Raw genomic sequence first — 19,718 nt, 5'->3', positions numbered from 1 at the left:
TATGTTAGCCAATGGTTTTGCAAATGTAACCTTAGTAGGGTAGAGAGAGGAAAAGGGGGGAAGAGGTATTTATGACTGTCATAAACCTATTCCCCAGGCCAAGGTAATGGATCAAATGTGTCATCTCAGGTTTTCTCATAGCCTTCCTCTGTTCCCTCCCTGCTCTGAATTCCTCAGGACGGTGATGAAGTCTGGGCCTGAAATCGTGAAGGCAGGGCTCAGGTCATTCTTTGAGGGTGCGGCTGATGATATAGAGAAGATGGTGGAGAACCTCAAACTGGGAAAGGTGTCTAAAGGCAACCAGGTAAGAGCAAAGTGTCAGGTAGGAATTGAACAATTCCAGAAGTATTGTCTTTCAATCTTGTTCACCATGTTTTACTGTGTGGTCCCTCTACAGCAGGTGAAAGGCGTGTCCCAGAACATCAACTACACCACCATTGCTCTGCTCCCAGTCCTCACCTCCCTGTTCGACCACATCTCTCAGCACCAGTTTGGAGATGATGTCATTTGTGAGTTGTGTCATCACGGCATTCATGAGATGACACATCATTCCAGTTTACGTACTCTCAGAATTGTGAAAAATGTGCATTTCTTGTGGACTGTGTATGTATGTATGTTCGTGTTCATGTGTTTTTGTGTGTGTGTGTGTGTGCGTGTGTGTTCGTGGTGGTCAGTGGATGATCTCCAGATGTCGTGTTACCGCATCATGTGCGCCATCTACTCCCTGGGTACTGTCAAGAACCCTCATGTGGAGAGGTGAGTCTGGATCTGGATCTGTTTATCTTTGTGAACAGTACAGCAATACAAACCTGATCATCTGTGAGTTTGACTGCCCTTGTCTTCCCTTGTCCAGGCACATGCCAGCCCTAGGGGAGTGTCTGGCCCATCTGGCAGCTGCTATGCCAGTGGCCTACCTGGAGCCCCATCTCAATGAGTACAACTCCTTCTCTGTTTACACCACCAAGACCCCCAGAGAAAGAGCCAGTGAGTGTCCAGCTAGTCCTGTAATTTGTTCTCTGTCCACCCAGAACTTGTATTCAAGTTCCTCAATACTCTCTCTCATCTTCTCTTTTTTTCTCGTCTGTCTGTCTGTCTGTCTGTCTGTCTGTCTGTCTGTCTGTCTGTCTGTCTGTCTGTCTGTCTGTCGGCGTCTGTCTGTCGTCTGTCTGTCTGTCTGTCTGTCTGTCTGTCTGTCTGTCTGTCTGTCTGTCTGTCTGTCTGTCTGTCTGTCTGTCTGTCTGTCGTCTGTCTGTCGGCCTCTGTCTGTCGGCGTCTGTCTGTCGGCCTCTGTCTGTCTGTCCGTCTGTCTCTGTCTGTCTGTCTGTCTGTCTGTCTGTCTGTCTGTCTGTCTGTCTGTCTGTCTGTCTGTCTGTCTGTCTGTCTGTCTGTCTGTCTGTCTGTCTGTCTGCCTGTCTGCCTGTCTGTCGGCCTCTGTCTGTCGGCCTCTGTCTGTCTCTGTCTCTCGGCCTCTGTCTGTCTCTGTCTCTCGGCCTCTGTCTGTCTCTGTCTCTCGGCCTCTGTCTGTCTCTGTCTCTCGGCCTCTGTCTGTCTCTGTCTCTCGGCCTATGTCTGTCTCTGTCTCTCGGCCTCTGTCTGTCTCTGTCTCTCGGCCTCTGTCTGTCTCTGTCTCTGTGTCTTGATGTCCATAGTCCTGGGTCTGCCCAATGAGGTCCAGGAGTTATGCCAGGACATACCAGAGCTAGACGTTCTATTGAAAGAGATCGGGGACTTGGCAGAGTCAGGTGCCCGTTACACAGAGATGCCCCATGTGATAGAGATAACTCTGCCCATGCTGTGTAACTACCTGCCCCGCTGGTGGGAAAGAGGAGTAGAGATCTTCCCTGAGCTGGAGGGCCAGATCTGCACCGACGTCACCTCTGAGCAGCTCAACCAGCTGCTGGGCAGCATCATGAAGATCGTCGTCAATAACCTGGGAATTGACGAGGCCTCGTGGATGAAGAGGCTGGCTGGTGAGGTTGCCACAATGCTTTACGCGTCTAATGTACCTGTGTGTTTGTGTTTTCTTGCCAACTCACCATCACCTCTCCTCTTCCATCCCTAGTCTTCTCCCAGCCTATTGTGAGTAGGGCCAAGCCAGAGATGCTCAAGTCCCATTTCATCCCCACCATGGAGAAGCTGAAGAAGAGGACAGGGAAGGTGGTGGCAGAGGAGGACCACCTGCGTATGGAGGGGAAGGCCGAGGGGGATGAGGAGGAGGGCACCATCAGGGAGGAGTTTGCTGTGCTCTGCAGGGACCTGTACGCCCTCTACCCTCTCCTCATCCGCTATGTGGACAATAACAGGTACAGTACACAGGCAAACTAGTGGCTGCATATTTTTTCTGTAGATATGTAGTACACCCTTTCATATCCAGTATCCTGTCTAACAGTACTATATGTCAGAAACCATTCCCCCTGCCAGTTGTCTTGGCATACATGTTTGTTGTGGTGTTGATGGTCTCCATGAGTAGTACCTCAAAGAGATGTCCTCCATTTGCAGGGCAAGGTGGTTGACATGCCCAGACCCAGATGCAGAGGAGCTCTTCAGAATGGTTGGAGAGGTCTTCATATTCTGGTCCAAATCTCATGTGAGTGTAAACACCTGAAAGGTGACAACATAACAACAACGAGGCTATACACAGGGTGTACCGAGTCAGTTGTGCGGAGGTACAGGTTAGTTGAGGTAAGTTGTACATGTAGGTAGGGGTGAAGTGACTATGCATAGATAGTAAACAGCCAGTAGCAGCAGTGTACAAAACAAATTGGGGGAGGGGGGGTCAATGTAAATAGTCCTGGTAGCCATTTGATTAATTTAACTGTTCAGCAGTCTTATGGCTTGGGGGTAGAAGCTGTTGGGGAGCCTTTTGGACCTAGACTTGCCGCTCTGGTACAGCTTGCCTTACGGTAGCAGAGAAAACAGTCTATGACTTGGGTGACTGGAGTCTCTGACAATTTTATGGGATTTCCTCTGACACCGCCTATTATATAGGTCCTAGATGACAGGAAGCGTGGCCCCATTGATGTACTGGGCCGTACGCACTACCCTCTGTAGCGCCTTACGGTCAGATGCCGAGCAGTAGCCATACCCGGCGGTGATGCAACCGGTCAGGATGCTCTCGATGGTGTAGCTGTAGATCTTCTTGCTGAACTGAGGACCCATGACAAATCTTTCCAGTCTCCTGGGGGGGAAAAGGTTATGTCATGCCCTCTTCACGACTGCCTTGGTGTGTTTGGACCATGATAGTTTGTTGGTGATGTGGACACCAAGGAACTTGAAACTCTCGACCAGCTCCACTCTACAGCCCTGTCGATGTTAGTTGGGGCCTGCTCGGCTCGCCGTTTCCTGTAGTCCACAATCAGCTCCTTTGTTTTGCTCAAATTGAGGGAGAGGTTGTTGTCCTGGCACCACACTGCCAGTTCTCTGACCTCCTCCCTATAGGCTGTTGGTGATCAGGCCTACCACTGTTGTGTCGTTAGCACACTTAACCTCTTAAGCCCACCCGACACGCATGCGTCCCATCTAGCCATCTGGAAATGCAAATGCGCTACGCTAAATGCTAATAGCACTCGTTAAAACTCAAACGTTCATTAAAACACACATGCAGGGTACTGAATTAAAGCTACACTCGTTGTGAATCTAGCCAACAAGTCAGATTTTTAAAATGTTTTTCGGCGAAAGCATGAGAAGCTATTATCTGATAGCATGCAACACCCCGAAATACCTGAAGGGGACATAAACAAAATAATTAGCATAGCCGGCGCTACACAAAACGCAGAAATAAAATATAAAACATTCATTACCTTTGACGATCTTCTTTGTTGGCACTCCTATATGTCCCATAAACATCACTATTGGGTCTTTTTTTCGATTTTTTTCGGTCCATATATACCCCAAATATCTATCTATGAAAAGTGTGTGATCCAGAAAAAAACAGCGTTTCATTTTTTTAAATTAAAAAAGTTGACGATAAACTTTCACAAAACACTTCGAAATACTTTTGTAATCCAACTTTAGGTATTAGTAAACGTTAATAATCTATCAAATTGATCACGGGGCGATGTGTATTCAATAGCTCCACGTCTTCAAATCATGGTCGGAAATCTCTCTTCCAAAACATCCTGTCGGAGACTGGAAGGAATGGGGTCTCTCTTACTCGTTTGACCAAGAAACAACACCCAGGCAATTGACAAGACTGGCGACATCGTGTGGAAGCTGTAGGACTTGCAATCTCAGCCCCATCTAATTTGCTGTCCCATAGACAATACATGCAAGTGGCGCATTGATATTTTTTCCAGTTTTCGGTGATCAGTTTTCCTTGCGCTTTTAGATGAAACACACGTTCTGTTATAGTCACAGCCGTGATTTAACCCGTTTTAGAAACGTCAGAGTGTTTTCTATCCACACATACTAATCATATGCATATACTATATTCCTGGCATGAGTAGCAGGACGCTGAAATGTTGCGCGATTTTTAACAGAATGTTCGAAAAAGTAAGGGGTAGGCTTAAGTTTAATGATGGTGTTGGAGTCGTTTGGCCATGCAGTCGTGGGTGAACAGGGAGTACAGGAGGAGACTAAGTACACACCCCTGATGGGCCCCAGTGTTGAGGATCAGCGTGGCAGACATGTTGTTACCTACCCTTACCACCCGGGGGCGGGCCCGTCAGGAAGTCCAGGATCCAGTTGCAGAGGGAGGTGTTTAGTCCCAGGGTTCTTAGCATAGTGATGCGCTTTGAGGACACTATAGTGTTGAACGATGAGCTGAAGTCAATGAACAGCCTTCTCATGTAGGTGTTCCTTTTGTCCAAGTGGGAAAGGGCAGTATGGAGTGCAATTGAGATTGTGTCATCTGTGGAGGCAGGTCGAGGACAGGCGATAGGTCCTCGGAAAAAAAACAGGTCACAGTCCAAACAGTACCAGGGGATAGGCCCTGCCCTCGAGGTCAGAAAAGGCAGGGTGGTCAGGCAGGCTGATTCGGCGTCAGGACAGGCACAGGTCAAAACAAGGAGGGCTAGGAAAAAACAGAGACTGGGAAAAATAGGAGCTAGGAGAAACGCTGGTTGACTTGGCAAAACAAGATGAACTGGCACAGAGAGACAGGAAACACAGGGATAAATACACCAGGGACTAATGGGGAAAACAGGAGACACCTGGAGATGGGTGGAGACAATCACAAAAACATGTGAATTAGATCAGGACGTGACAGCCAATTGGTCCGTGCATGCTTTGAGTACACATCCTGTAAATCCATCCAGCCCCACGGCTTTGTGAATGTTGACCTGTTTAAAGATCTTGCTCACATTGGCTACCGATAGCGTTATCACACAGTCATCCAGAACAGCTGGTGCCTCTGTGCATGCTTCAATGTTGCTTGCCTCAATGCGAGCATAAAAGGCATTTAGCACGTCTGGTAAGCTTGCGTCACCTGGCAGCTCGCATCTGGGTTTCCATTTGTAGTCCGTAATAGTTTTCAAGCCCTGCCACATCCGACGAGCGTCAGAGCCAGTGTAGTAGGATTCAATCTTAAACCTGTATTGGCGCTTTGCTTGTTTGATGGTTCGTCTGAGGGCATAGCGGGATTTCTTATAATTGTCCGGATTAGTGTGCCACTCCTTGAAAGCGGCAGCTCTAGCCTTTAGCTCGATGCAGATGTTGCCTGTAATCCATGGCTTCTGGTTGGGGTATGTACGTACAGTCACTTTGGGGATGACTTCATCGATGCACTTATTGATGAAACCGATGACTGAGGTGGAAAACTCAATTCTGAATTCCGAAACATATTCCAGCCTGTGCTAGCAAAACAGTCCTGTAGCGTAGCATCCGCGTCATCTGACCACTTCTGTATTGAGTGAGTCACGGGTACTTCCTGCTTTCGTTTTTGCCTGTAAGCAGAAATCAGGAGGATAGAATTATGGTCAGATTTGCCAAATGGAGGGTGGGGGAGAGCTTTGTACGCATCTCTGTGTGTGGAGTAAAGGTAGTCTAGGATTTTTTACCCTCTGGTTGCACATGTGACATGCTGGTAAAAATGTGGTAAAACTGATTTAAGTTTGCCTGCATTAAAGTCCCCGGCCACTAGAAGAGCATCTTCTGGATGAACATGTCATGTCACCTCAAATCTGTGTACACGACCTATAAACTTTGATTAGATTTGATCTGATGACCTTTCTCTCTCCATCTTGTGTCTCTGCAGAACTTCAAACGGGAGGAGCAGAACTTTGTGGTGATGAATGAGATTAATAACATGTCTTTCCTCACTGCTGACAGCAAGAGCAAGATGAGCACGGTGAGCCAATACCATCTGGGGTTAAAAAGTCATTCATTTACAGTTGAATACGGAAGTTTTTCACAATTCCTGACATTTAATCCTAGTAAAAAATACCTGTGTTAGGTCAGTTAGGATCACCACTTCATTTTAAGAATGTGAAATGTCAGAATAATAGTAGAGAGAATAATTAATTTCAGGTTTTATTTATTTCATCACATTCCCAGTGGGTCAGAAGTTTACATACACTCAATTAGTATTTGGTAGCATTGCCTTTAAATTGTTTAACTTGGGTCAAACGTTTAGGGTAGCCTTCCACAAGCTTCCCACAATAAGTTGGGTGAATTTTGGCCCATTCCTCCTGACAGAGCTGGTGTAACGGAGTCAGGTTTGTAGGCCTCCTTGCTCACACACACTTTTTCAGTTCTGCCCACAAATGTTCTATAGGATTGAGGTCAGAGCTTTGTGATGGCCACTCCAATACCTTTACTTTGTTGTCCTTAATAAGCCATTTTGCCACAACTTTGGAAGTATGCTTGGGGTCATTGTCCATTTGGAAGACCCATTTGCAACCAAGCTTTAACTTCCTGACTGATGTCTTGAGATGTTGCTTCAATATATCCTCATAATTTTACTTCCTCATGAAGCCATCAATTTTGTGAAGTGCACCAGTCCCTCCTGCAGCAAAGCACCCCCACAACATGATGCTGCCACCCCCGTGCTTCATGGTGGGGATGGTGTTCTTCGGCTTGCAAGCCTCCTCTTTTTCCTCCAAACATAACAATGGACATTATGGTCAAACAGTTCTATTTTCTTTTCATCAGACCAGAGGACATTTTCCAAAAAGTACGATCTTTGTCCCCATGTGCAGTTGCAAATCATGGTCTGGCATTTTTTTATGGCGGCTTTGGAGCAGTGGCTTCTTCCTGGCTGAGCATCCTTTCAGGTTATGTCGATATAAGACTTGTTTTACTGTAGATATTGATACTTTGTACCTGTTTCCTCCAGCATCTTCACAAGGTCCTTTGCTGTTGTTCTTGGATTGATTTGCCCTTTTCACACCAAATCACTTTCATCTCTAGGAGACAGAACGCATCTCCTTCCTGAGTAGTATGACGGATGCGTGGTCCCATGGTGTTTATACTTGTGTACTATTGTTTGTACAGATGAACGGGTTACCTTCAGGCATTTGGAAATCCCGCCCAAGGATGAACCAGACTTGTGAAGGTTTACAATTATTTTTCTGAGGTCTTGACTGATTTCTTTTGATTTTCCCATGATGTCAAGCAAAGAGGCAGTGAGTTTGAAGGTAGGCCTTGAAATACATCCACAGGTACACCTCCAGTTGACTCAAATGATGTCAATTAGCCGGTCAGAAGCTTCTAAAGCCATGACATCATTTTCTGGACTTTTCCGAGCTGTTTAAAGGCGCAGTCAACTTAGTGTATGTAAACTTCTGACCCACTGGAATTGTGATACAGTGAATTATAAGTTAAATAATCATGCACAAATTAATGTCCTAACCGACTTGCCAAAACTATAGTTTGTTAAACAAGAAATGTGTGGACTGGTTGAAAAACAAGTTTTAATGACTCCAACCTAAGTGTATGTAAACTTCCGACTTCAACTGTACCTTCAGCGTTTAAATGTTGTGGCATGTTTACCAGGGTTCTCCAACTCTGTTGCTGGAGTGCTACCATCCTGTAGGTTTTAGCTTTCCGTGAACACGGTTGGAGAGCCCTATGTTAGACTGATGTCAGCAGATTTGGGTAGACTATGAATTACTGAAACATCTATCATACATTGTCATTTACACCACAGCAACAATGCAGCCAGCAATTTGTCTCACATCCTGCATTGTTTGCTTTAAAAAAATTAAAAAAAACATTTTACATACTTAATTGTCAATTCATTTGGGATATCCTCCTAACCCATTGTAGCTAACCATGTGGAGTATATCTTACCTATACAAATTGGTGGTTCTTTTTAAAAACTGTACTTGATGTCTGCATGGGTTTAAGCAAATGCTAACTAGCCTTAGCACAATGACTGGAAGTGTATGGGTGACCACAAGTTTATCTGACTCTGAAATGAAAGATCTTGTTACTTAAGTATATATCTTGTATCACTGACAACAGCCGAAAAGTAAAGGCAAACAAGTATTTTCCCCACATCTTCAGCAGGTATGGTCCATTGGAAAGCGTCATTTTTAAAAATGTAATTTTGACATGACGGCTTTTTGCCCTGTTTTCCATGCCTGCCTTGACCTATATATCTACTCCTGGGTGGGGCAGTGGTCTAAGACACTGCATCTCAGTGCAAGAGACATCCCTGCAGTACCTGGTTCAAATCCAGGCTGCATCACATCCGGCTGTGATTGGGAGTCCCATAGGGCGGTGCACAATTGGCCCAGCGTTGTCCGGGTTTGGCCGGGGTAGGCCGTCATTGTAAATAAGAATTTGTTCTTAACTGACTTGCCTAGTTAAATAAAGGTTAAACTAAACTATTAGGCAGTGTATATGTCAGTAGAGAGGTTGAGTAGCTCTAACAGGTGGGTTTACAGTTCTCTCTTTGACTGTCCCTTGTCCTCTTTTTCTGTGTCCACGCTGGGTTTCTAGGGCAACGACTCAGAGGTTAGACTTTGTTTCTGCACGACCCCTGTGCTGACCGCATGGCACCTCACTTTGGGGGTCTGGAGGCGCTTGATGAAAGTACTCTGCCGTAGTCGGGCTCATGGCACTAGGCTCCGCACCAGGCCTGCCCAACGCAGCAGTGGGAGCAGAGTGCCATCATCCTGCCAATGAGTTTGCACCCAGTTGATTGTAGTTAGGTGGGAGTTTTCCTTCCATTTATTTTATTTTCTGTTGAAGGTTGGTTGGTCTGTAGCATTTGTGGTCTAGCTCCCTACACAAGGGGATGCTGTTAGTTCTGCTCTCTGTGCTCACCGTTCACTCATTCCTCTCTCCCTGTAGCCGCCATGTCAGACCATGGCTTAGCGTCATCATATCCTCCAGTCAGTCTCCACCCACACACCTGTCCCCTTTCTTTAACCCCTGACCTGATACTATATTTAACAGGACTGAAAAAAGTTTCTGGAACAAGCTCTATAGTACTCCATGTAGAATAAACTCAATGTGACTACCTCACCCCAATCTATTTTAATCAAACCTGTCTTCTAAAATCTCCCCTAAAACCTTTGCACCCATCTTCCTCTAAACTAGCCTTATTCATAACACACTCCTTGCATTGAGGTACTGGTTTGGAGAAGTGGTTGAATCTGCCTGGACTTGTCTGTGGCTTTGACACACTCCTACCACTCGCTCACATTTTACTTTACCAGGAGTAGATGCACTTCTCTGTCATAAAGGGCATACTCCGAGATGGATACAGCAGTCTCACGTTTCACCACTGCAGATTCCCTTAGTCCTTCGGGACATTTGGTCATGACACATTCTCTGTTTCTAGGGCTTTGCATCCTCTCCTGTTCTGTGCATTGGTCCTCTGTTATCTTCACTCCCTGGGCCAACCTCAGCCTGCTTTATGACACACACGTGTACACATACACACACAGAGAGACAGAGGAATACACACACACTACATACAAGCTTGCAGGGGACGTCAGAGAGGGCAGACAACAGTTTCTGTGATGTTCCATCACAGAAACGAGACAGGAGAGCGGGAGGAGAGCACATGGGTGATGGGACTTATCCCATGTGGGGCGTATATCCCATGGACATTTAGTTTACTTGTGTGATTTGCTAGTTGGTTGCTAACACCTTGATCTGAATCTAGTTTCCTATTAACATGATGCTACTTACAACTAATAGTTGTGTGTGTTTTCAATAGGAGCTTTGTTACTCTCCAAAACCATGTAACACATGAATTCACCTAGTGCTGCTGGTGCCAAATGCACCTGAGAAACATACTGTACAACAGGATTTTTAATGTGAATGCAATGCGTTTGTAAGCATGTTTTTATCTGTGCAGTTTCACTGGTTTCCTGTCCTACAGATTAGAATGATTCCTTTCAGTTGTCCTCCCCAACACCCTCCACCCCAGCTCCAACCCCTGTCCTTCTCAATGCAGTGTTACATCCCCTCCCCTTACCGGCCAAGTGTTCAGAAACAGGTCATTATGGTGGTGAGATGTAGCCCTGATTCTGGGCAGTTTGGTTCTTTTATCAGTACATTGCCTGTCCACCTGCAGCAAATACTGAATAATATGATGATGTGAAGGAACTGACCCAGGCTGAAGGGTTCAGAGATGAGTCCATGGCTTTTGATATTAGAGGGTGTTAACTGTTAATTAATGGTATTTTGTGATAGCTATAGCCTGAGTAAGTAGGTATGGTTGTAACTCAACAGGTCATTGAAATGAGAAGCAATGGTCACATTTCCACTGGATTGCAGGTATCAAGCTGGAAATAATGTGACAAGAGCACATTATGGTTTTTAGTACATTGCACAAAGTGTGGATGTCATGTACATCTAGGATGTCAAACTCATTCCATGGAGGGCCTAGTGTCTGCTGCTTTTTGGGATTTCCTTTCAATTAAGACTTAGACAAGCAGGTGAGGGGAGTTCCTTACTAAGACCTAGACAACCAGGCGAGGGGAGTTCCTTACTAAGACCTAGACAACCAGGCGAGGGGAGTTCCTTACTAAGACCTAGACAACCAGGTGAGGGGAGTTCCTTACTAAGGCGTAGACAACCAGGCGAGGGGAGTTCCTTAGACCTAACCAGGCGAGGGGAGTTCCTTACTAAGACCTAGACAACCAGGCGAGGGGAGTTCCTTACTAGACAACCAGGCGAGGGAGTTCCTTACTAAGACCTAGACAACCAGGCGAGGGGAGTTCCTTACTAAGACCTAGACAACCAGGCGAGGGGAGTTCCTTACTAAGACCTAGACAACCAGGCGAGGGAGTTCCTTACTAAGACCTAGACAACCAGGCGAGGGGAGTTCCTTACTAAGACCTAGACAACCAGGCGAGGGGAGTTCCTTACTAAGACCTAGACAACCAGGCGAGGGGAGTTCCTTACTAAGACCTAGACAACCAGGCGAGGGGAGTTCCTTACTAAGACCTAGACAACCAGGCGAGGGGAGTTCCTTACTAAGACCTAGACAACCAGGCGAGGGGAGTTCCTTACTAAGACCTAGACAACCAGGCGAGGGGAGTTCCTTACTAAGACCTAGACAACCAGGCGAGGGGAGTTCCTTACTAAGACCTAGACAACCAGGCGAGGGGAGTTCCTTACTAAGACCTAGACAACCAGGCGAGGGGAGTTCCTTACTAAGACCTAGACAACCAGGCGAGGCGGGGAGTTCCTTACTAAGACCTAGACAACCAGGCGAGGGAGTTCCTTACTAAGACCTAGACAACCAGGCGAGGGGAGTTCCTTACTAAGACCTAGACAACCAGGCGAGGGGAGTTCCTTACTAAGACCTAGACAACCAGGCGAGGGGAGTTCCTTACTAAGACCTAGACAACCAGGCGAAGGGAGTTCCTTACTAAGACCTAGACAACCAGGCGAGGGGAGTTCCTTACTAAGACCTAGACAACCAGGCGAGGGGGGTTCCTTACTAAGACCTAGACAACCAGGCGAGGGAGTTCCTTACTAAGACCTGACAACCAGGCGAGGGGAGTTCCTTACTAAGACCTAGACAACCAGGCGACCTAGGGCGAGGGAGTTCCTTACTAAGACCTAGACAACCAGGCGAGGGGAGTTCCTTACTAAGACCTAGACAACCAGGCGAGGGGAGTTCCTTACTAAGACCTAGACAACCAGGCGAGGGGAGTTCCTTACTAAGACCTAGACAACCAGGCGAGGGGAGTTCCTTACTAAGACCTAGACAACCAGGCGAGGGGAGTTCCTTACTAAGACCTAGACAACCAGGCGAGGGGAGTTCCTTACTAAGACCTAGACAACCAGGCGAGGGGAGTTCCTTACTAAGACCTAGACAACCAGGCGAGGGGAGTTCCTTACTAAGACCTAGACAACCAGGCGAGGGGAGTTCCTTACTAAGACCTAGACAACCAGGCGAGGGGAGTTCCTTACTAAGACCTAGACAACCAGGCGAGGGGAGTTCCTTACTAAGACCTAGACAACCAGGCGAGGGAGTTCCTTACTAAGACCTAGACAACCAGGCGAGGGGAGTTCCTTACTAAGACCTAGACAACCAGGCGAGGGAGTTCCTTACTAAGACCTAGACAACCAGGCGAGGGAGTTCCTTACTAAGACCTAGACAACCAGGCGAGGGGAGTTCCTTACTAAGACCTAGACAACCAGGCGAGGGAGTTCCTTACTAAGACCTGACAACCAGGCGAGGGAGTTCCTTACTAAGACCTAGACAACCAGGCGAGGAGTTCCTTACTAAGACCTAGACAACCAGGCGAGGGGAGTTCCTTACTAAGACCTAGACAACCAGGCGAGGGTTCCTTAGTTCCTTACTAAGACCTAGACAACCAGGCGAGGGGAGTTCCTTACTAAGACCTAGACAACCAGGCGAGGGAGTTCCTTACTAAGACCTAGACAACCAGGCGAGGGGAGTTCCTTACTAAGACCTAGACAACCAGGCGAGGGAGTTCCTTACTAAGACCTAGACAACCAGGCGAGGGGAGTTCCTTACTAAGACCTAGACAACCAGGCGAGGGGAGTTCCTTACTGGACCTAGACAACCAGGCGAGGGGAGTTCCTTACTAAGACCTAGACAACCAGGCGAGGGTGTTCCTTACTAAGACCTAGACAACCAGGCGAGGGGAGTTCCTTACTAAGACCTAGACAACCAGGCGAGGGAGCTCCTTACTAAGACCTAGACAACCAGGCGAGGGAGTTCCTTACTAAGACCTAGACAACCAGGCGAGGGGAGTTCCTTACTAAGACCTAGACAACCAGGCGAGGGGAGTTCCTTACTAAGACCTAGACAACCAGGCGAGGGGAGTTCCTTACTAAGACCTAGACAACCAGGCGAGGAGTTCCTTACTAAGACCTAGACAACCAGGCGAGGGGAGTTCCTTACTAAGACCTAGACAACCAGGCGTTCCTTACTAAGACCTAGACAACCAGGCGAGGGGAGTTCCTTACTAAGACCTAGACAACCAGGCGAGGGGAGTTCCTTACTAAGACCTAGACAACCAGGCGAGGGGAGTTCCTTACTAAGACCTAGACAACCAAGTGAGGAGAGTTCAAGAAGAAAAAAAACAGTGGGCACAAGATCACCAACACTGGACAATTGAGGAGTGGAAAAAGATCGCCTGGTCCGACCAATCCCGGTTTCTGTCAGGATTTGGCATAAGGAGCATGAGTCCATGGCCTCATCCTGCCTGGTGTTAACGGTAGAGGTTGATGGTGAAATAATGGGGGGTATGTTTTCCTGGCAGACGTTAGGTCCCTTGATACCAATTGAGTAACTTAGGAAACCACACCTTGTAGAATCCATGCCCTGAAGAATTCAGGCTGTTCTGGAGGCAAAGGGGGGATCTGACCCAGTACTATATGGGTGTACCTAATGAACTGGCCACTGAGTGTATAATGTAGAATATGTTGCTTTTCTATTGTCGTGTTCATTAATAATTATTTTCATGGTTAAGAGGTAGAACAGGACTCTTATTGAAAAATGTAAGTGATTGTGAGTGTCGTGCCATCGAATCAGTGCCATGGGTTCAATGCTAAGCAGTGTTAATTGATATATTGTTTAATGCTAAGCAGTGGTAATTGATTGTGTTCAATGCTAAGCAGTGTTGATCTATATGTTGTTCAGTGCTAGGCAGTGTTAATGTATATGTTGTTCAATGCTAGGCAGTGTTAATGTATATGTTGTTCAATGCAAGGCAGTGTTAATGTATATGTTGTTCAATGCTAGGCAGTGTTAATGTATATGTTGTTCAATGCTAGGCAGTGTTAATGTATATGTTGTTCAGTGCTAAGCAGTGTTAATGTATATGTTGTTCAGTGCTAAGCAGTGTTAATGTATATGTTGTTCAATGCTAAGCAGTGTTAATGTATATGTTGTTCAATGCTAAGCAGTGTTAATGTATATGTTGTTCAATGCTAAGCAGTGTTAATGTATATGTTGTTCAGTGCTAGGCAGTGTTAATGTATATGTTGTTCAATGCTAAGCAGTGTTAATGTATATGTTGTTCAATGCTAAGCAGTGTTAATGTATATGTTGTTCAATGCTAAGCAGTGTTAATGTATATGTTGTTCAGTGCTAAGCAGTGTTAATGTATATGTTGTTCAGTGCTAAGCAGTGTTAATGTATATGTTGTTCAATGCTAGGCAGTGTTAATGTATATGTTGTTCAATGCTAAGCAGTGTTAATGTATATGTTGTTCAATGCTAAGCAGTGTTAATGTATATGTTGTTCAATGCTAGGCAGTGTTAATGTATATGTTGTTCAATGCTAGGCAGTGTTAATGTATATGTTGTTCAGTGCTAAGCAGTGTTAATGTATATGTTGTTCAATGCTAGGCAGTGTTAATGTATATGTTGTTCAATGCTAGGCAGTGTTAATGTATATGTTGTTCAGTGCTAAGCAGTGTTAATGTATATGTTGTTCAGTGCTAAGCAGTGTTAATGTATATGTTGTTCAATGCTAGGCAGTGTTAATGTATATGTTGTTCAGTGCTAAGCAGTGTTAATGTATATGTTGTTCAGTGCTAAGCAGTGTTAATGTATATGTTGTTCAATGCTAGGCAGTGTTAATGTATATGTTGTTCAATGCTAAGCAGTGTTAATGTATATGTTGTTCAATGCTAAGCAGTGTTAATGTATATGTTGTTCAGTGCTAAGCAGTGTTAATGTATATGTTGTTCAATGCTAGGCAGTGTTAATGTATATGTTGTTCAATGCTAAGCAGTGTTAATGTATATGTTGTTCAGTGCTAAGCAGTGTTAATGTATATGTTGTTCAATGCTAGGCAGTGTTAATGTATATGTTGTTCAATGCTAAGCAGTGTTAATGTATATGTTGTTCAATGCTAAGCAGTGTTAATGTATATGTTGTTCAATGCTAAGCAGTGTTAATGTATATGTTGTTCAATGCTAAGCAGTGTTAATGTATATGTTGTTCAATGCTAAGCAGTGTTAATGTATATGTTGTTCAGTGCTAGGCAGTGTTAATGTATATGTTACATTTACATTTGACATTTAAGTCATTTAGCAGACGCTCTTATCCAGAGCGACTTACAAATTGGTGCATTCACCTTATGACATCCAGTGGAACAGCCACTTTACAGTAGTGCATCTAAATCTGTTAGGGGGGGGGGGGGTGAGAAGGATTACTTATCCTATCCTAGGTATTCCTTAAAGAGGTGGGGTTTCAGGTGTCTCCGGAAGGTGGTGATTGACTCCGCTGTCCTGGCGTCGTGAGGGAGTTTGTTCCACCATTGGGGGGCCAGAGCAGCGAACAGTTTTGACTGGGCTGAGCGGGAACTGTACTTCCTCAGTGGTAGGGAGGCGAGCAGGCCAGAGGTGGATGAACGCAGTGCCCTTGTTTGGGTGTAGGGCCTGATCAGAGCCTGGAGGTACTGAGGTGCCGTTCCCCTCACAGCTCCGTAGGCAAGCACCATGGTCTTGTAGCGGATGTTGTTCAATGCATGTATTGGTTGTGGCTTTATGCATGAAGAAGATGCCTTGGTCTCTCCTTATGTTCTTGGCTTGGTCCCTCCTTATGTTCTTGGCTTGGTCCCTCCTTGTGTTCTTAGGCTGGTGGCTCAGACGTGGAGCGTACCAAGAAGAAAAGACGGGGAGATCGTTACTCAGTGCAGACGTCACTTATTGTGGCTGCCCTGAAAAAGATGCTCCCCATCGGCCTCAACATGTGTTCCCCTGCTGATCAGGAGCTTATCAACCTGGCCAAGATACGATACTCTTTGGTAGTCTGCCCTCGGCTGTCTTAAATAACTCTGCCTTAGTATGACTAGTTGTTTGAGCCAGACCCATACGGCTGTATATCCAGACACAGAAATGGTTCCAAAATAAATGTTAAACAACATTTGTTTTCCAGAGGGACACGGATGAGGAAGTAAGAGAGTTTTTGCAAAACAACCTGCATCTTCAAGGCAAGGTAAGATGGACTGGGTTGGTGCAGTAAGGTGATACATGGTGAAGTCCTGTGGTGTTCCTCCGGCTGCACTGTGTGTTCCCCCGGCTGCACTGTGTGTTCCCCCGGCTGCACTGTGTGTTCCCCGGCTGCACTGTGTGTTCCTCCGGCTGCACTGTGTGTTCCCCCGGCTGCACTGTGTGTTCCCCCGGCTGCACTGTGTGTTCCCCCGGCTGCACTGTGTGTTCCTCCGGCTGCAGTGTGTGTTCCCCCGGGTGCACTGTGTGTTCCTCCGGCTGCAGTGTGCGTGTTCCCCCGGGTGCAGTGTGCGTTTTTCCTCCGGCTGCACTGTGTGTTCCTCCGGCTGCACTGTGTGTTCCCCCGGCTGCACTGTGTGTTCCCCCGGCTGCAGTGTGCTTTTTCTTCCGGCTGCACTGTGTGTTCCTCCGGCTGCAGTGTGCGTTTTCCCCCGGCTGCACTGTGTGTTCCTCCGGCTGCAGTGTGCGTGTTCCCCCGGGTGCAGTGTGCGTTTTCCCCGGCTGCACTGTGTGTTCCCCCGGCTGCACTGTGTGTTCCTCCGGCTGCACTGTGTGTTCCCCCGGCTGCACTGTGTGTTCCTCCGGCTGCAGTGTGCGTGTTCCCCCGGGTGCAGTGTGCGTTTTTCCTCCGGCTGCACTGTGTGTTCCCCCGGCTGCACTGTGTGTTCCTCCGGCTGCACTGTGTGTTCCCCCGGCTGCACTGTGTGTTCCCCCGGCTGCAGTGTGCTTTTTCTTCCGGCTGCATTGTGTGTTCCTCCGGCTGCACTGTGTGTTCCTCCGGCTGCACTGTGTGTTCCCCCGGGTGCACTGTGTGTTCCCCGGCTGCACTGTGTGTTCCTCCGGCTGCACTGTGTGTTCCCCCGGCTGCACTGTGTGTTCCCCCGGCTGCACTGTGTGTTCCCCCGGCTGCACTGTGTGTTCCTCCGGCTGCACTGTGTGTTCCCCCGGCTGCACTGTGTGTTCCCCCGGCTGCACTGTGTGTTCCCCCGGCTGCAGTGTGCTTTTTCTTCCGGCTGCACTGTGTGTTCCTCCGGCTGCACTGTGTGTTCCTCCGGCTGCACTGTGTGTTCCCCCGGGTGCACTGTGTGTTCCCCCGGCTGCACTGTGTGTTCCTCCGGCTGCACTGTGTGTTCCTCCGGCTGCACTGTGTGTTCCCCGGGTGCACTGTGTGTTCCCCCGGCTGCACTGTGTGTTCCTCCGGCTGCACTGTGTGTTCCCCCGGCTGCACTGTGTGTTCCCCCGGCTGCACTGTGTGTTCCCCCGGCTGCAGTGTGCTTTTTCTTCCGGCTGCATTGTGTGTTCCTCCAGATGCAGTGTGCGTTCCTCTAGCTGCAGTGTGTTGTGTTCAGGTGGAGAACCCGTCCATGTGCTGGCAGATGTCCCTGTATAAGGAGATGGCAGGGAAGGCTGAGGATGCTGACGCTCCAGAGAAAGTGGTGAAGAGGGTGCAGGAGGTCTCAGCTGTTCTCTATCACATTGAGGTGGTGAGTAGTAGTAGTAGTACACTCAGTACTTCAATACTACAACATCAATATAATCCTACAGTATTCCTATAGTCCTACTTCATACACATGGCATGATGTCAGTGGTGCCGTTTCTCTCAATTATCTCGTCTCACTTAGACGGAGCACCCCTTCAAATCCAAAAAGATTGTGTGGCACAAACTGCTCTCCAAGCAGAGACGCAAGGCTGTGGTAGCCTGCTTTAGGATGACTCCACTCTACAACCTACCAAGGTTAGAGACGCTATTACAGTCTTGTATTTACATTTGAGTCATCTAGAAGGCACTCTTATCCAGAATGATTTACAGAAGCAATTAGGGTTAAGCGCCTTGATCAAGTGCACATCGACAGATTTTTCACCTAGTCTGCTCTGAGATTAGAACCAGCGACTTTTCGGTTACTGGTCCGACATTCTAAAATGCTAGGCTACCTGCCTCCACATTCAAACATATGCAGTAAGTAACACAGCCACAAGTAAAATACAGACACTAACATGGTTTTCTGTCTGCCTCACAGGCATAGAGCTTCCAATATGTTCCTGGAAGGATACAAACACAACTGGATCCATACTGAAGGCTACTCCTTTGAGGACAGAATGATAGATGACTTGTCTGTAAGCTCTGCATGCTTGACTCACCTTTTGAGGATTTCAGGACCTGCGAGTTTCCTCCTGTAGTTTCACTCCCACATCTCTTTCTCAAACACAGAAAGCCATGGAGCAGGAAGTTGAGGAAGAGGAAGAGACTGAGACCAAGCCAGATCCCCTTCACCAACTAATTTTGCATTTCAGCCGTACCGCTCTCACAGAGAAGAGGTGGGACTCTCCTTTTCTCCCTCAAGCATGTTAGTTGAGCAGCTTTTGGATTGAATTCAACACTAAACACGCATCTCAACCTTTTGATGTTGCCTAAGCCTCTGTTTCTTCTCATCGTTACAGTAAACTTGATACAGATTACCTATATATGGCATACGCTGATATTATGGCAAAGGTGAGTTTTAGGATGGAACATTTTAGCATGTTATTGTTATTTGTATACGGATGTATTTAAAGTATATCATTCATTTTTCCCTTGTCTGTGTGTGTTGTAGAGCTGCCACATTTGTGAGGAGGATGAAGGGGGAGAGGAGGTGGAGGAAGGGGCTGAGGATGAGACGTCCTTTGATGTGCGACAGACAGAACTGGTACGGGGCGGCCAGGGGCAGGGGAGCAGGGAGACACTGGAGCGGTAGCTCTCAACGCATCGAGTGACCACATCATCCACTGCACATCAGCCTACGACCACATCTCTCTGTTCTCTATCGCTCTTCTCTCTCTCTGTCTCCTCTCTTCTCTCTCTCTGTCTCCTCTCTTCTCTCTCTCTGTCTCCTCTCTTCTCTCTCCTCTCTCATCCCTCTTTTGTCTCTTCTATCTGTTCCTTTACATGCTTGTTGCTTCCTCCTAAATGTTATTTGTTTGTCGCTTGTTCTCCTTTGTGTTTTGCTTCACTCCAAGTGTTTCTGGATTGTACCTGGCTGTTGTGGTTAACAACGGCGGTAACATTCTATAGATGTTGCATGACTCACAAAGTGATTGGAAAATACAACTTATCTAGACTATACACAATCATGTGGACCATCATCAATAGCACAAAGTTCTATTGATGAGTAGTTCCCTCAATTTGGCAGAATGTATTTACATGGGTCAAATACTGTTGTCAATCATATAATGGCTCCTCTATTATTTTGGACAGAAATACATCTAATAATGTCCATAGTTTGTATATACACTAAGCATACAAAACATTAGGAACACCTTCCTAATATTGAGTTGCACACATTTTTGCCCTCAGAACAGCCTCAATTCTCCGGGGGATGGACTCTACAAAGTGTCGAA

General features: G+C 46.9%; 1 protein-coding gene across 6 annotated transcripts in view; it reads left to right on the top strand.

The window, feature by feature from the left end:
* Positions 1–19,718, top strand: part of LOC118384831 (ryanodine receptor 1-like) — a 95,334-nt gene that overhangs the window by 47,174 nt on the left and 28,442 nt on the right. For 5 of the 6 annotated variants that reach the window (XR_008139053.1, XR_008139055.1, XR_008139054.1 and 2 more), the window contains exons 65-81: positions 178–304; positions 398–509; positions 675–756; positions 854–984; positions 1,650–1,970; positions 2,063–2,303; positions 2,500–2,587; positions 6,194–6,286; positions 8,884–8,898; positions 15,968–16,138; positions 16,270–16,329; positions 17,693–17,827; positions 17,966–18,078; positions 18,362–18,458; positions 18,553–18,659; positions 18,783–18,834; positions 18,935–19,027. Coding sequence is in view for 3 of the 6 variants with exons in the window: in XM_052520901.1 (XP_052376861.1) it covers positions 178–304; positions 398–509; positions 675–756; positions 854–984; positions 1,650–1,970; positions 2,063–2,303; positions 2,500–2,587; positions 6,194–6,286; positions 8,884–8,898; positions 15,968–16,138; positions 16,270–16,329; positions 17,693–17,827; positions 17,966–18,078; positions 18,362–18,458; positions 18,553–18,659; positions 18,783–18,834; positions 18,935–19,027 (2,038 nt within the window). In the remaining 3 variants the exon portion in view is untranslated. The remainder of the gene's footprint in view (positions 1–177; positions 305–397; positions 510–674; positions 757–853; positions 985–1,649; positions 1,971–2,062; positions 2,304–2,499; positions 2,588–6,193; positions 6,287–8,883; positions 8,899–15,967; positions 16,139–16,269; positions 16,330–17,692; positions 17,828–17,965; positions 18,079–18,361; positions 18,459–18,552; positions 18,660–18,782; positions 18,835–18,934; positions 19,028–19,718) is intronic. The other variant, XM_052520900.1, reaches the window with a different exon arrangement.

Source organism: Oncorhynchus keta, chromosome 6 (genome assembly GCF_023373465.1).
Source record: "Oncorhynchus keta strain PuntledgeMale-10-30-2019 chromosome 6, Oket_V2, whole genome shotgun sequence".
NCBI lineage: Eukaryota > Metazoa > Chordata > Actinopteri > Salmoniformes > Salmonidae > Oncorhynchus > Oncorhynchus keta.
Note: the sequence above shows the minus strand (reverse complement) of the source record. Positions and strands in the feature narration are given on the sequence as shown.